At 45.4% G+C, this 12,929-nt stretch overlaps 1 protein-coding gene across 3 annotated transcripts; it reads left to right on the top strand.

Annotated features, from left to right (window-relative positions):
• The first annotated feature begins 1,545 nt into the window (after positions 1–1,545).
• LOC309394623 (uncharacterized protein) lies at positions 1,546–10,055 on the top strand. Of its 3 annotated transcripts, none has more exons than XM_081958033.1 (4): positions 1,546–1,699; positions 5,718–6,345; positions 9,302–9,376; positions 9,455–10,055. In XM_081958033.1, exons 2-4 carry the CDS (start codon positions 5,781–5,783, stop codon positions 9,697–9,699), a joined length of 885 nt encoding a protein of 294 aa, XP_081814159.1. In that variant the 5' UTR covers positions 1,546–1,699; positions 5,718–5,780; the 3' UTR covers positions 9,700–10,055. The 3 variants fall into 3 exon arrangements, with proteins under 3 accessions (XP_081814159.1, XP_081814160.1, XP_081814161.1); XM_081958034.1 differs by lacking the exon at positions 1,546–1,699 and adding an exon at positions 1,724–1,840; XM_081958035.1 differs by lacking the exon at positions 1,546–1,699 and adding an exon at positions 3,754–3,821.
• Positions 10,056–12,929: the final 2,874 nt, after the last annotated feature.

Here is a 12,929-nt window from a genome sequence, read left to right as displayed (position 1 = left end):
ATTTTATCAGCACAAATACAACATATATATAATACCAGCTCTGTGTGTATGTATGTATGTTCCAGCATAACTCTGGAGCGCCTCAAGCAATTTCAACCAAACAAGATACACAGATGACTTATTCTCTGGAAACAAATACTGTGGGGGTAAGACACCCCTAAAACCCATCAGGATGTGTGTTCTGTTAAGATACAGCCTGTTGTGTCTTAAAATGGCTTCTACTGTGCAGCGCAGTGGAGTTGCCATGGTAAGGGCTTTGCAGTACTCCACAAGGGGGCTCCCTCTGGTAAGGGGGATAATTCAACATTAGACATTATGTTTGGTCCGGATATTTTCCCCCTATAAATAAATGCCCGTGCAACGCAGGGTTATCGGCTAGTGTATACACAAACACACACACATACACATTATTAGAATTTTTCAATGTAGCAAATATTCAAAGCAAGGAAAAATATACAAAATAGAGAAATAATATTTTAAGAAAGAAAAAAAATACAATTATGCTGTGTCGTCTTCTTTCTATCACTTAATTAACATCCTAAATTTTCCCTCAACCTTTTTATCCTGGAAGTAAGAAGCCCATTTTGCTGGCTTCTGAGGCAGACATGGAAATGATGAAGAATTACTGTTCGGATGTGTCTTTTAAGATGGGATCTTCCCCAGGCAAGTGTCTTGTCAACCTTAGCTTAGCAATCTTGCATTTCAGTGCTGAGCAGGATACCGGCATGCCGGCTGGGGAATTCTGGGAGTTGAAGTCCTCACTTCTTAAAGTTGCTAAGTTTGAGAAAACTTTTCTTGGGAGAAATGTCCTTCTGGGTTCAGTTCCACATGGGGAAAAAGACAATGGAAACATGGAGGCTGCTTGGAAAGATGGTTTAATGGTGGACAGGATCACATGGCTTGAGCTCCTGAACAGAAAAGAGGGATCACATGCTTCCAGATGTTGGGTGAAGAAGAGACCAGATGCTGAAAGTTCATGGCTTTATGCCCTCTCTGGCCTTTGTTCTTGAACTTGTATTAGGTTTAGGTTTAGGTTTATTTGGATTTATATGCCGCCCTTCTCCAAAAGGACTCAGGGCGGCGTACAACATTAAAAACAAACATCACAAAAGTTAAAAATTCTGATTGGTTGTCAGGCTCACATGGGGCCATGCAGGGACAACTCTGTAGGCTGTGCTTTGGGTCCATGTTTGGTTGAGCATTGCTTCTTCCCAGGTGCCCTGTGTTGAGTAAAGGGCTAATACTATCATGCCTTAATCCCATCGCCTTGGAGCTGAAGGGGAGGAGATCTTTGTTATGTAGAATAGACTGGCTCAGGCCTTTTAATGGCCCATTGACAAAGGTGGGGGCTATTAAGAGTGAGTCTGTTTCCGGCCTCAAAACATGTTTCTCCATTTCTTATCCAGGGAAATATAATATTCTGCCTTTTCAATATGTCCCAGGATATTTCATTTTTCTAGGAGAGGATTGGGTTTTAACTTTAAGGAGTGGGTTTTAACTTTAAGTCCGAGCCTTCTTAGAGGTTGCTTTTAAAAAAACCCTCTCGTTAAAACAAAGATCTGTTGCCATCAGCCCTATTAGCCAAACCCTATTTAAACAGGCTTTTCTTTTGATTGGCAGCAGCTGAAATGAGGTGGGATCTGAGGAACAGCCATTCTTAGGAAGATCCCAAAGGAAGTTCTTAGACCCTTTTCATCAGGTGTGTTGGCTAGCAAGTAACCATGTTGGTGTCTCTCCTTTCTTAACTTTGGGAAGAGAAATTAAAAGCTTGGGGTTTTGTAAGAGTAACATGTTGGGCTGTTAGCAGCTCTTGAGGTTTTTAATTTCACTTTGCAAGCCTGTAAGTTGAAAAATTCTTTGGATGTTTTGCTAAAGCTTCTGGAGTCTCATCCCTCACTCTCTTTTTGGGAAAACTGGAAGGTTCAACTATATATTAAGTTAATTGGATCCTTTGAGCACTTACCCTGCCAAGGGAGGGCAGGGGGAAGGGTGAGCTTTTGATTAGACCACTGTGGCTGTATACTGCATGGAACTGTAATCAAAGAACCACATTTTAATCAAGTATGTTAGGCATGTCCTAACAGAGTGATTTGTGGCTTTTTAAATCCCCGCACACTTGACTTACGTGAGTAAGCCACTGTTTTGATAAACATGGGTTTGTAGGTTTTCCAACACAGCCAGATTTTTGTTTTAGATGTTGCTTGGCTATTGGGGCTGGTCTGAACCAGTGGTGGTATTGAATTAATTTTATTACCGGTTCTGTGGGTGTGGCTTTGTGGGCGTGAGAGTGGAAGAATACTGCCATTATTTTTGTAAAAATTCTGTGCCCAGAATTGTGTGGCACAAATACTGTGGGGGTAAGACACCCCTAACACCCTTCGGGGTATGTGTGTTCTGTTAAGATACAGCCTGTTGTGCCTTAAAACGACTTCTACTATAATGCCATAAAATGGCTTCGAGTGTGCAGCACAATCCCATGGAAACGGCTTCACAGTACTCCACAAGGGAGCTCCTTCTTTTAAGCGGAAAAATCCAACATTATAAATTATGTTTGATCCGGATATTTCCCCCCCTATAAATAAATACCCGGGCAATGTCGGGTTATTGGCTAGTATTGTATTTTTCAGAGTATATGACGCACCCTTTTCCCTCAAAAAAGAGGCTGAAAATCTGGGTGTGTCCCATACACTGAATACAGCATTTTAGCCTCCTGAAACCCCACCCCCTTTGCAAAAATGGCCATGCATAGCCTTTAGGAGGCTTCCAGAGTGCTCCTGGGGGCTGGGGAGGGCAGAAATGTGTGAAAAACAGACTGTTTTTGCCCCCCCCCCCAGGAGCACTTACAGCCTCCTAAAGGTTATGGATGCCCTTTTTTTGACAAAAAAATGGGTCAGTTTTTGTAAAAAATGGGCTGTTTCTTGCTTGTTTCTGCCCCCCCCCCCCAGCCCCCAGGAGACTCTACAAGCCTTCTAAAGGCGATGCATGCCCTTTTTTTGACAAAAAACGGGCCCATTTTTGTGAAAAACAGGCCATTTTGGGGAGGTCTGCAGAGTGCAAAAACTTTTTTTTACTTTGCCTCTTCAAAATCTTGGTGCGTCTTATACTCCGGTGCGTCTTATACTCCGAAAAATACGGTAAGTAAGAACGTAACAGGAATCATTTGGATCTCATCCAAGATTGGGAGTGAAGTGAATCAGCAACATTGTGTGTGCTCACAAGGGAGATCCCATAACCCATCGTCCCCACCCTTGGCTGTTTTAAGAAGGGGGAGGGTGATTTCAACTCCCATGCTGGCTAGGGAATTCTGGGAACTGAAGTCCATCCATCTTAGAGTGGCCACGTTTGAGAAGCTCCAGTGCGGGGGTCAGCAACCTGCAGCTCTGGAGCTGCATGTGGGTCTTTCCTTCCTCTGCTGCAGCTCCCTGTCACCGGTCAGCTCCACAATTGATAGAGCTTTTGGTTAGGACGGGTAGAGGAAAAAGGACGCCATGCTAGGAGGAGAGCCTCTATGGTAGGGGAACTGGACTTCCGGTCAGCTCCAGAATTGAACAGGGTGGCTTCCGTTTAGGAAATTCGTGGCTCTTATGAGTGTTTAAGATTGCCGACTCCGTGCTCTAGTGAAAAGGGGAAGTAACCTGTTTAAATTAGACCAGGTTTTTTTTTTTCCTGCTTGCAATGCAAATGAGCCGAAAGAGCTTTCAGGTGTGAATTTCTCCAACTCCAACTGTGAATATGTGCTGTTTCTCCAGGTTTGAGTTCAGTTCCACCTCTTGCAAAGATTCCACCTTTGAAAGGGACCTCCAGGCACTGCTTGAAATCAGGTAATGCTTCTTACTACAAACACAGTTAGAGGTATGGCTCTGTTGCTGTTTAGCTCCTGCTTAGTTGAAGCAGAAACCTACCTCCCTTCCTTGAAAACCTACCAAATTCATCATCTACATTCAATGACATCTCCCCCCCCCCCATCCCTTGTGGGGTGGAGTCTGGGCAAATGAATGGAGCTGCGTGTTTACTGGCCCGATGCCCTTCCTGTTGCCAATGCGGAGTTATATTCAGCAGATATATTCTCATCATGCCCAGAGAGAGAAATATCTGCTGCTACCTAGGATTGAACTCATAGCCTCCTGATTGTGAGGTGAGAGCTCAACCTTCTAAGCCATTCGAAAACCTACCAAATTATCTGCAGGAAACCCACTCTGATTTCTCCTTGAGTTTGGATGAGTTTATGTCTAGTGGAAAAACAATGGTTGAGTTTTGGTGCCTGATTTACACCCACCCTTGCTGTAACCCTGCTTATCAATAAGGAGGGTTGCCTACATCACGGGCCTCCAATCTTGTTACCTTGAACACTTGTGGACTTCAATTCCCAGAGTTGTGGATTTGAACTGCCATGCTGGCTGAGGAATTCTGGGAGTTGAAGTCCCCAAGTCTTGAAGTTGCCAAGTTTGGAGACTCCTGTCCCACACAAAACCAGCCCAATCAATACAGATAGTCCTCGAGTTGAAACCATTCATTTAGTGACCATCTGAAGTTACAATGCCACCTAAAAAGTGACATATTTTATCTTCTTTTATAAACAAAGTCTTCCTGGAAGCCACATCAATTTTAACAGCCTCTGTACAAGTATAGTTTGAAATGTAATGCCACAAACAGTGTATATCTTCTGTACTGTTTGCTGTTTGTTGCAAGGAGGCAAATTGCTGGGAGGCAGAGGCAGATCCCCCCCCCTTCTTTTCCTCTCCAAAAGCTAGATACGTCTTATACTTCAGAGCATCTTATAGTCCCCAAAATACGGTATTTTGCTTTGGCTACAAAACCCAAGCTATCTCTATTCCCCCCCTCCCTATCCCTCAGCTCCAGTGTGGCAACACCGAAGCCTCAAAATTCTCTACATGGGGCTCCCCTTGAGATGCACCCGAAGACTACAGCTAGTTCAGAATGCGGCCGCGCGGGCTATCATGGGGAGTACTAGGTACTCCCACATAACACCTCTCCTGCGCGAGCTGCACTGGCTGCCTGTGGTTTTTCGGGTGCGTTTCAAGGTGTTGATCACCATCTTCAAAGCGCTCCATGGCACAGGACCTAGTTACCTGCGGGATCGCATCCTACTGCATACATCCCTGCGACCAATTCGCTCTCACAGGGAGGGACACCTCCAGGTGCCGTCCACTAAGCAATGCCAACGGGCGGCGCCCAGGAGTAGAGCCTTCTCTGTGATGGGCCCAACCCTCTGGAATGACCTCCCCCCCGATATCAGAACTACTAGGGACCTCCGCTCCTTCCGACAGAAACTTAAGACCCACCTGTTCCAATTAGCTGGCCTGGCCCACTTATAGTCCCATTTATACCTCCTGGCAAACATTTTATCCCGGGATAGTTTTTAGGGGTAGTTTTTAATGTATTTTTAAATTTTTTAAATTTTAAATCTAACTTTAACTATTATTGTACAGTAAATTGTATGTTACCTCCTCCAGCCACACCTATATCTATTTTATATTTATATTATGTATATTTATTGTTTTTAATATGACTGTACACCGCCCCGAGTCCCTTCTGGGAGAGGGTGCGGTTTAGAAATCAAATAAAAGTTAAAGTTAAAGTCAAAATGGCCACAGTCAGGTCAGCTTCAGGGTTGACAAAGTCAACAAGAGAATCTAGATTCATTGAACGACTACATGATTTTCCTAAGAATTGTAACCATCACCTTTTAATCTCAGCTGTTGCGAAAAACTACCAGTGGACTGGAAGAATCGTGAGTCATCCCAAAAGAGGAATCTCCCATGGCAAATCCAGGAGTGTTGATACCTTCTCCCAGTGAGACACGGAAGCTCCCCGAGGGTCTTCCTGCGTTGGAAGACCCATTTGGAAAAGGAAGCATGAGTGAAGTGCCTCCCAAAGAAGGTGATTCCTGTCCAGTGAAGTCCTCCAGGTCTCCCCAAATAAAGCCTTACAAACACAAGAAGCTTATGAAGACTTTTCACGGGGAAACTGGGCTAGCAAAACACGTGAAGGGACATGTCAGGGACAGGAGGTTTAAGTGCGTGACCTGTGAGAAGAGCTTCAGCAAAAAATCGAGCTTCTTAGTACATCAGTGGAGCCACGGAAATACGAAGGGTTTGGTAGGCCTTGGATATGGGTCAACCTTTGGCCAAAGAGTACGTCTTCCAATCTGTCCTGGAGCCCACCTGCTGAAGGCCACCAACAACGTCAAAGGCCACACGAGAAAGCAGAGAGCAGAGGGAACGTACCGCTGCCAGAAGTGCATGAAGATATTTTTTCTTCACGAGAACTTCGTAAAGCATCAGAAAATCCATTTGCCACCAGTGCCAGGCCAGCCTCAAGCAGGTATGGTTGACCTTTGGCTTTTGGGAAGAGATGGGCGGTTCACACGTTACTCAAAGATGTATGGTGGATTAGTGTGGTGTGCAGAGGCGGTCCCTTTTTTTGTAGGCGCTTTACAACCTATATGGAGTGAAGTTAATGCAGGTAGTCCTTGACTTACAACAGTGCGTGTAGTGAGCATGTGAAGTTACAACAGCAGTGGAAAAAGTGATTGATGATCATTTTTCAGATTAACAACTGTAACGGAATCCCTGTGATGCACGAGTCCCTCTCCTCTCCTCTCTCCTCTCCTCTTCTTTCTTCTCTCCACTATTCTCCCCTCTCCTCTCTCCTCTTTTCTCTTCTCTTTCTTTTCTCCTCTCCTCTCTCCTCTCCTCTCTTTTCTTCTCTTCTCTCCTCTCCTTTCTTCTCTCCACTATTCTCACCTCTCCTCTCTTCTCTCTCCTCTTTTCTCTTCTCTTTCTTTTCTCCTCTCCTCTCTCCTCTCCTCTTCTTTCTTCTCTCCACTATTCTCCCCTCTCCTCTCTTTTCTTCTCTTCTCTCCTCTCCTTTCTTCTCTCCACTATTCTCCCCACTCCTCTCCTCTCTTCTCTCTCCTCTTTTCTCTTCTCTTTCTTTTCTCCTCTCCTCTCTCCTCTCCTCTTCTTTCTTCTCTCCACTATTCTCTCCACTCTCCTCTCTTCTTTTCTCCTCTCCTCTCCTCTCCTCTTCTATTTCTTTTCTTTTATCTTCTCTGTTCTGTTCTGTTCTATTCTCTTTCCTCTTCTCTCTCCTCTCCTCTTCTTTCTTCTCTCCACTATTCTCCCCTCTCCTCTCCTTTCCTCTCTCCTCTTTTCTTCTCTTCTCTCCTCTCCTTTCTTCTCTCCACTGTTCTCCTCTCCTCTCTCTTCTTTCTTCTCTCTTCTTTCTTCTCTCCACTATTCTCCTCTCCTCTCTCTTCTTTCTTCTCTCCACTATTCTCCCCTCTCCCCTCCTTTCCTCTCTTCTCTTTTCTTCTCTTCTCTCCTCTCCTTTCTTCTCTCCACTATTCTCCTCTCTTCCCTCCTCTTTCCTCTCTCCTCTCTCCTCTTCTCTTTTCTTTTATCTTCTCTATTCTATTCTATTCTCTTTCCTCACCTCTCCTCTCTTTGCTCCTCTTCTCTCCCCTCCCCTCCATTCTCCCTTATCTCTTATCCCTATCCCTTTCTATTCTTTTCTCTACTCTATTCTTTCTATTCTATTTTCATGTCTATGAAGATTTTCCATTATTCAGGTCATGGTTGTGTCCAAGATGCTTTTTCCAAAAGACAACTGGATTTTTTCCCCCTTTGAAAGCCTTTCGCTTCTCACCTGAGTTCATGAGCTGAAGAAGCTTCTTAGATGAGAATCAAAAGGTTTTCAAAGGGGGAAAAAAAAACAAGAACATCCAGCTGATTTTGGAAAAAGCACCTTTGGAGCTTTATTGGCAACAATGACTGACCCTCTTCAGGCTGCTGCTTAAGCCAAGAGCTCAAGACAAACAAACCATTTTTTGTGGTTGAATTTTGTGGATGAAGCAGCTCAGCATCCTCCACTGTAGAAAATTAACTTTATTAACTGCCCACTTGAGGGTTTGTGAAGTTCCAAGCTCAACTCTTGAAGCTTCAAAACATGGTAACCCTTTAACACAGTGGTCACAAACTGGTGATCCATGGACCAAGGAGGTCCATGAGAAAATTTTAGTGGTCCCGCAGAAAAATTATATGCATTTTTTATATTGCACTAAATCAGGGGTCCTCAAACTACGGCCCCTGGGCCAGATACGTGCAATTAATGCTTGTGTTGCTGCAGAGAGTCTCCCCCTTTGGGGTCTTTTTGTGCGGGGCAGAGGGGGGCAGAAATTCCAACTTGGGATCTACTTCAGTCTCCTGGTGTGGGGCTTTGGACGAAGGCTGGAGGGAAGTGCTGTTGGTGGCAAAGAGCCGGAGGGCCTCGTTCCAGTGGGACTGCATCATGGCCTGGAACTGGCTGACCATCTCAGCCAACTGAGCCTCCAGGCGCCGGTAGCTGGCCTTGCACTCCCGCAGGTCTTCCCTCTGCTTGGAAAGCCTATGCTCGTAGTCCTCAGTGAGGTGCTTCTGCTGAGCCTCCTTCTCGGTCAAACCCAATTTGAACTGAGCTGTTTTGCCAACTCTTTGTCACGGTGCCTGCTTAGCTCCAACAATTGCTTCCTAAAGAGCCCGGGTGAGCAGGTGAGGAGTGGGTGGGAGGGGAGTGGCAAGTAGAGGCTGGTGAGGCACCCCTCAATGTAAGTGACATCAAGTTGGCCATGCCCAGCCAATCACATGACCATCTAGCCACACCCACCCAGCCAGCCAGTCATTAGCAGATCCTATTAGTACAATAACTACAATACAATACAATACAATAGTAGAGTTGGAAGGGACCTTGGAGGTCTTCTAGTCCAACCCCCTGCCTAGGCAGGAAACCCTATACCATTTCAGACAGATGGCTATCCAACATCTTCTTAAAGACTTCCAGTGTTGGGGCATTCACAACTTCTGGAGGCAACTTCTGTTCCACTGATTAATTGTTCTAACTGTCAGGAAGTTTCTCCTCAGTTCTAAGTTGCTTCTCTCCTTGATCAGTTTCCACCCATTGCTTCTTGTTCTACCCTCAGGTGCTTTGGAGAATAGCTTGACTCCCTCTTCTTTGTGGCAACCCCTGAGATATTGGAAGACTGCTATCATGTCTCCCTTAGTCCTTCTTTTCATTAAACTAGACATACCCGGTTCCTGCAACTGTTCCACATGTTTTAGCCTCCAGTCCCCTAATCATCTTTGTTGCTCTTCTCTGCACTCTTTCTAGAGTCTCCACATCTTTTTTTACATCTTTTTTAGTGGTCCGTGGGATTTAAAATTATGAGTTTAGTGGTCCCTGAGGTTCGAAAGGTTGGTGACCCCTGCTTTAACATGTAGTCTTTTCCCCTGCTTCCTTCTAGGGAATCCTTGTGTTGACCAGAAAGGTGGAGAAGAGGATGCGGGAAGGGAGCATCCTGAATTCCTGCTTGAGGAAAGTAAGTATTTAAACATTCAGTTGGATTGTTGTGTTGTGTTGTGATGGGAAATGACAACACCAACCTCTTTCTCCACAGTCACCAAGATCAGGCATAATTTTGACCTGCTTATCCTCAACCAACAAGTCCAGCTCCAAGTTTTGCAGGGAATCCAGAGGCAATTGGATGTTGTTGTGCCTGGAAATGATTTAATCAATTCCAACGTATACAGGCTTGGTCTTCTGTTGAGTCAGCAGGCTGCAGCAATCAGATCCATCTCCGTCCCTTTCTTTCTCAGTCCCAGGGATCTCCTTCCAGAAAATACACCTCATTTTTCTTCTTAAATATCCTCTTAGTCCCATATAAAGCTCCAGGACCTCCTGATGAGCTTCAGGTTTTGGTGCTTATTTTTAGAATTGACCAAACGTTTCCTGCAGACATTGTTTTGAACAGATGCAATGGTATGTCCACCACATAGCTAAAAGATTGTTTTAATGTAATTGGCTTCACTCGTTCCACCGTGGTAGCTATTCCCAAATTTTAATGTAAGTTTCCTTCGCGTTTTGGGCCTGCCTTGTTTCATTTAGACCCAGTTTAGCCCAAGATTGTTCCATCTGTCTTTGCATTTGTAGCTGAGCCATGGAGCGATCCTGTGTTTTGGTTTCTTTACATGACGGGAAAAGCACCAGGAGTGGGATTGAAAAATGTTAGCAACCAGTTCTCTGCCTGGTTGCTGGGTGGGCGTGGCCATGGTAGGCATGACCTACTTGGCCTCCTGCACGATAGCGGGAGCGTTTTCACCCTTCCCAGACTTTGGAGGCTTTCCTCCCCAGGCTCCAGAGGCTTTCGCCCTCCCGGAAGCTCAAGAAAAGCCTCTGGAGCCTCCGGAAGGGTGAAAATGACCTCCCCCAGGCTCCAAAGCCTCTCTGGAGGCTGAAAACAGGCTCATTTCTGGACTTCCAGGTGGCCCATTTTTACCCTCCCCAGGCTCCGGAGGCTTTCCTCGAGCCTGCGGGAGGGTGAAAACAGCCTCCCCAGGCTCTGGAGGCCCTCCGGAGGCTGCAAACCAGCCCGTTTCTTGACTTTCGGAACTTCTGGGAGGCCCTTTTTTCACCCTTCCACAGCTTCCGCACAGACCCTGCACTTACCTGGCATGATAAACGGGCCGCGTGGAGAATCCTGGGAGGGGTGGGCGAGGCCAGCCAGTCGTTTCAACTACCGGTTCGGCAAACCGGATGTAAAATTAACATCCGGTTCAATCATACCGCTCCAAACCAGTTGAATCCCACTCCTGAAAAGCACTCTGTAACATTAAATTGTGAGATATCTGTTTTAACACACAACTAACCAACAGCTATTAATTTTTAAATCCACCTTGAGGGCTGGGCCTGCGATGATAGTCACTGATTTAACGTCTCTCTAGATGTCAATGTCCCTAGACGGAAGTTATCCCAGCAAGGTGGGTACCCTCGCCAACACTCATTTCAAGATGTACAGTTGAGTAACGTTATGTTGAATAGGTCAAATCTTATTCAGGCCCAGCTTCCGAGGCTTTGGCGTCTTGAAAGAATGAGCTTCGGGGAAGACCACCAACTTAATTTGCTTGTATTTTTAACCTCGGTGTTTTTAGCTTTTCTTCATTTGTCCAGAGAATGGAGAAGACCTGCTTTCCCTTTAAAATATAATTGCTTAACTTCTTTGACATTCTATGTATCCCTGATGGGCATTTGGTTAAGTAGTTTGGGAAGCTGTAACTGAAGCTTCTACTGTGCCTTTTTAACCCTTGTTAACAACAGAGTGCGAATTTCTGATTAGGTTTGGCAACTGGGTCCATTATCAAACCAATTAAATAAACATGATATACTGACTTAATTCTCTGCTGTTCTTGTTGTGGCCCCCCAGCCAATCGCTTAATCCATTGCATGTTTGTATGTCCAATCTGAGTGAAGATTTCATTATGAAACAAACTCTTTAGCCTTCTCAGTGCAGTCCAGTAGAAATCAGTTCATATCCAGTATGAAAATTATACCATTCGGTATTCCTGGGTAGAAGATATTCAGGGCCAATTTTCATGCTTCAACTGGCCCAACAAAACTGGTAAATGTCATAGTAAAAAAAATGCAGCTTCATCGAGCTGATGTGATGGATGTCGAGATATAAAGTCAATGCCCATTGCAACAATAATTTAATAGTAGTAGTGGTGATAGTACTATGTTGTGGCCTGCCAGCAGCCAGTGGAGCGGAACATGGGGAGGAACATGGGCCAGTCCTGGGGGTTGATGAAAGCTGAGATGAGGGCTCTGTGTCAGAGGCAGAGAGGGAGTTAGACAGCAGTGAGGCAGAGGAACAGCTGGAGCCTGTTCCCAGTGTGCCCATGTGCAGAGCTGCCAGAAGACAAGAACAACTAAGAAAGCAGAGGTCAACTTAAGAATAAAGCCACACCTTGGAGGTGATCCCCCCCCCCGATAGGAAACAAAAGAGGAATGAAGGAGAAGTGGGCTTTTGCAGGAAACAATTTGTTCATTCGGTCCGGAAAGTTCTGTTTGTGATTATAAGAGACTCTGTGCCAAGTTTTGCTTTGCCCTCTGTTTGGAAACCAGTTATCTAAATGAGCTAAGGTTCGTGTGGATAAACATTCCTCTGAAAGACTGTTTGCTAAGCCTTGCTGACTGTGAATGAAAGGAATTCACAGTCGTGTAAATAAAAGAGGTTTTGTCGGGACCAAGAATTTGCTTCTTGCTTTCAGAGGAAGCTTGTTGGGTCAGAACAGTTCTTTAGCTTCTGACTTATTTCTTTCTCACCTCAAACACGTCAGCTGTCTTTGAGAGAGGCGGTAGGTACATAAATGTGAACAAAAAATTGATTGGATAAAGTACATCTCTAAGCACCAGAGGTATAACTTTGCTCATTGCATCTCTCCTTTTAGGAACACATGCTATGGACATAGGATCTTTAAGAACTTCCGGGAAATGAACTTCCGGGAAATGAACTTCCGTTTTCCAGTGCATGCATGCCCATGGGGCAGCTCCTCTTCCAGTTTCTGGCACACATGTACACATGACGATCAGCTGGCCGGCATGTATATGCACACCAGAAGAAACTAGAAGACCAGCTCTTCTGGTTTCTGGCATGCACAAAGGTCAGCTGATCATGGCATGCACACCAGAAACCCGGAAGAGGCCAACAAAACTGGTAGATATCATAGTGAAAAATGCAGCTTCATAGAGATGATGTGAGAGATGTAGAGACACAAAGTCGATGCCCATTGTAACAATCATTTAATAGTAGTAGTGGTGACAGTACTGTGTTGTGGCCCACCGGCAGCCAGTGGAGCTGGCAGCAGAGTCGGACAGTGAGGAGGTTGGGGAGGAACCTGGGCCAGTCCTGGAGGTTGAGGAAGGCTCAGATGAGGGCTCTGTGTCAGAGGCAGAGAGGGAGTTAGACAGCAGCGAGGCAGAGGAGCAGCTGGAGCCTGTTCCCAGTGTGCACATGCATAGAGAGGCCAGAAGACAAGAACAGCTAAGAAAGCAGGGTTGACCTAAGAGTAAAGCCACGCCTTGGAGGTGATTGGCCC

The sequence above is a fragment of the Natrix helvetica genome (assembly GCF_964273705.1).
Source record: "Natrix helvetica genome assembly, chromosome: 6".
Lineage (NCBI taxonomy): Eukaryota > Metazoa > Chordata > Lepidosauria > Squamata > Natricidae > Natrix > Natrix helvetica.
This window is presented reverse-complemented; position numbering and strand designations above follow the sequence as displayed.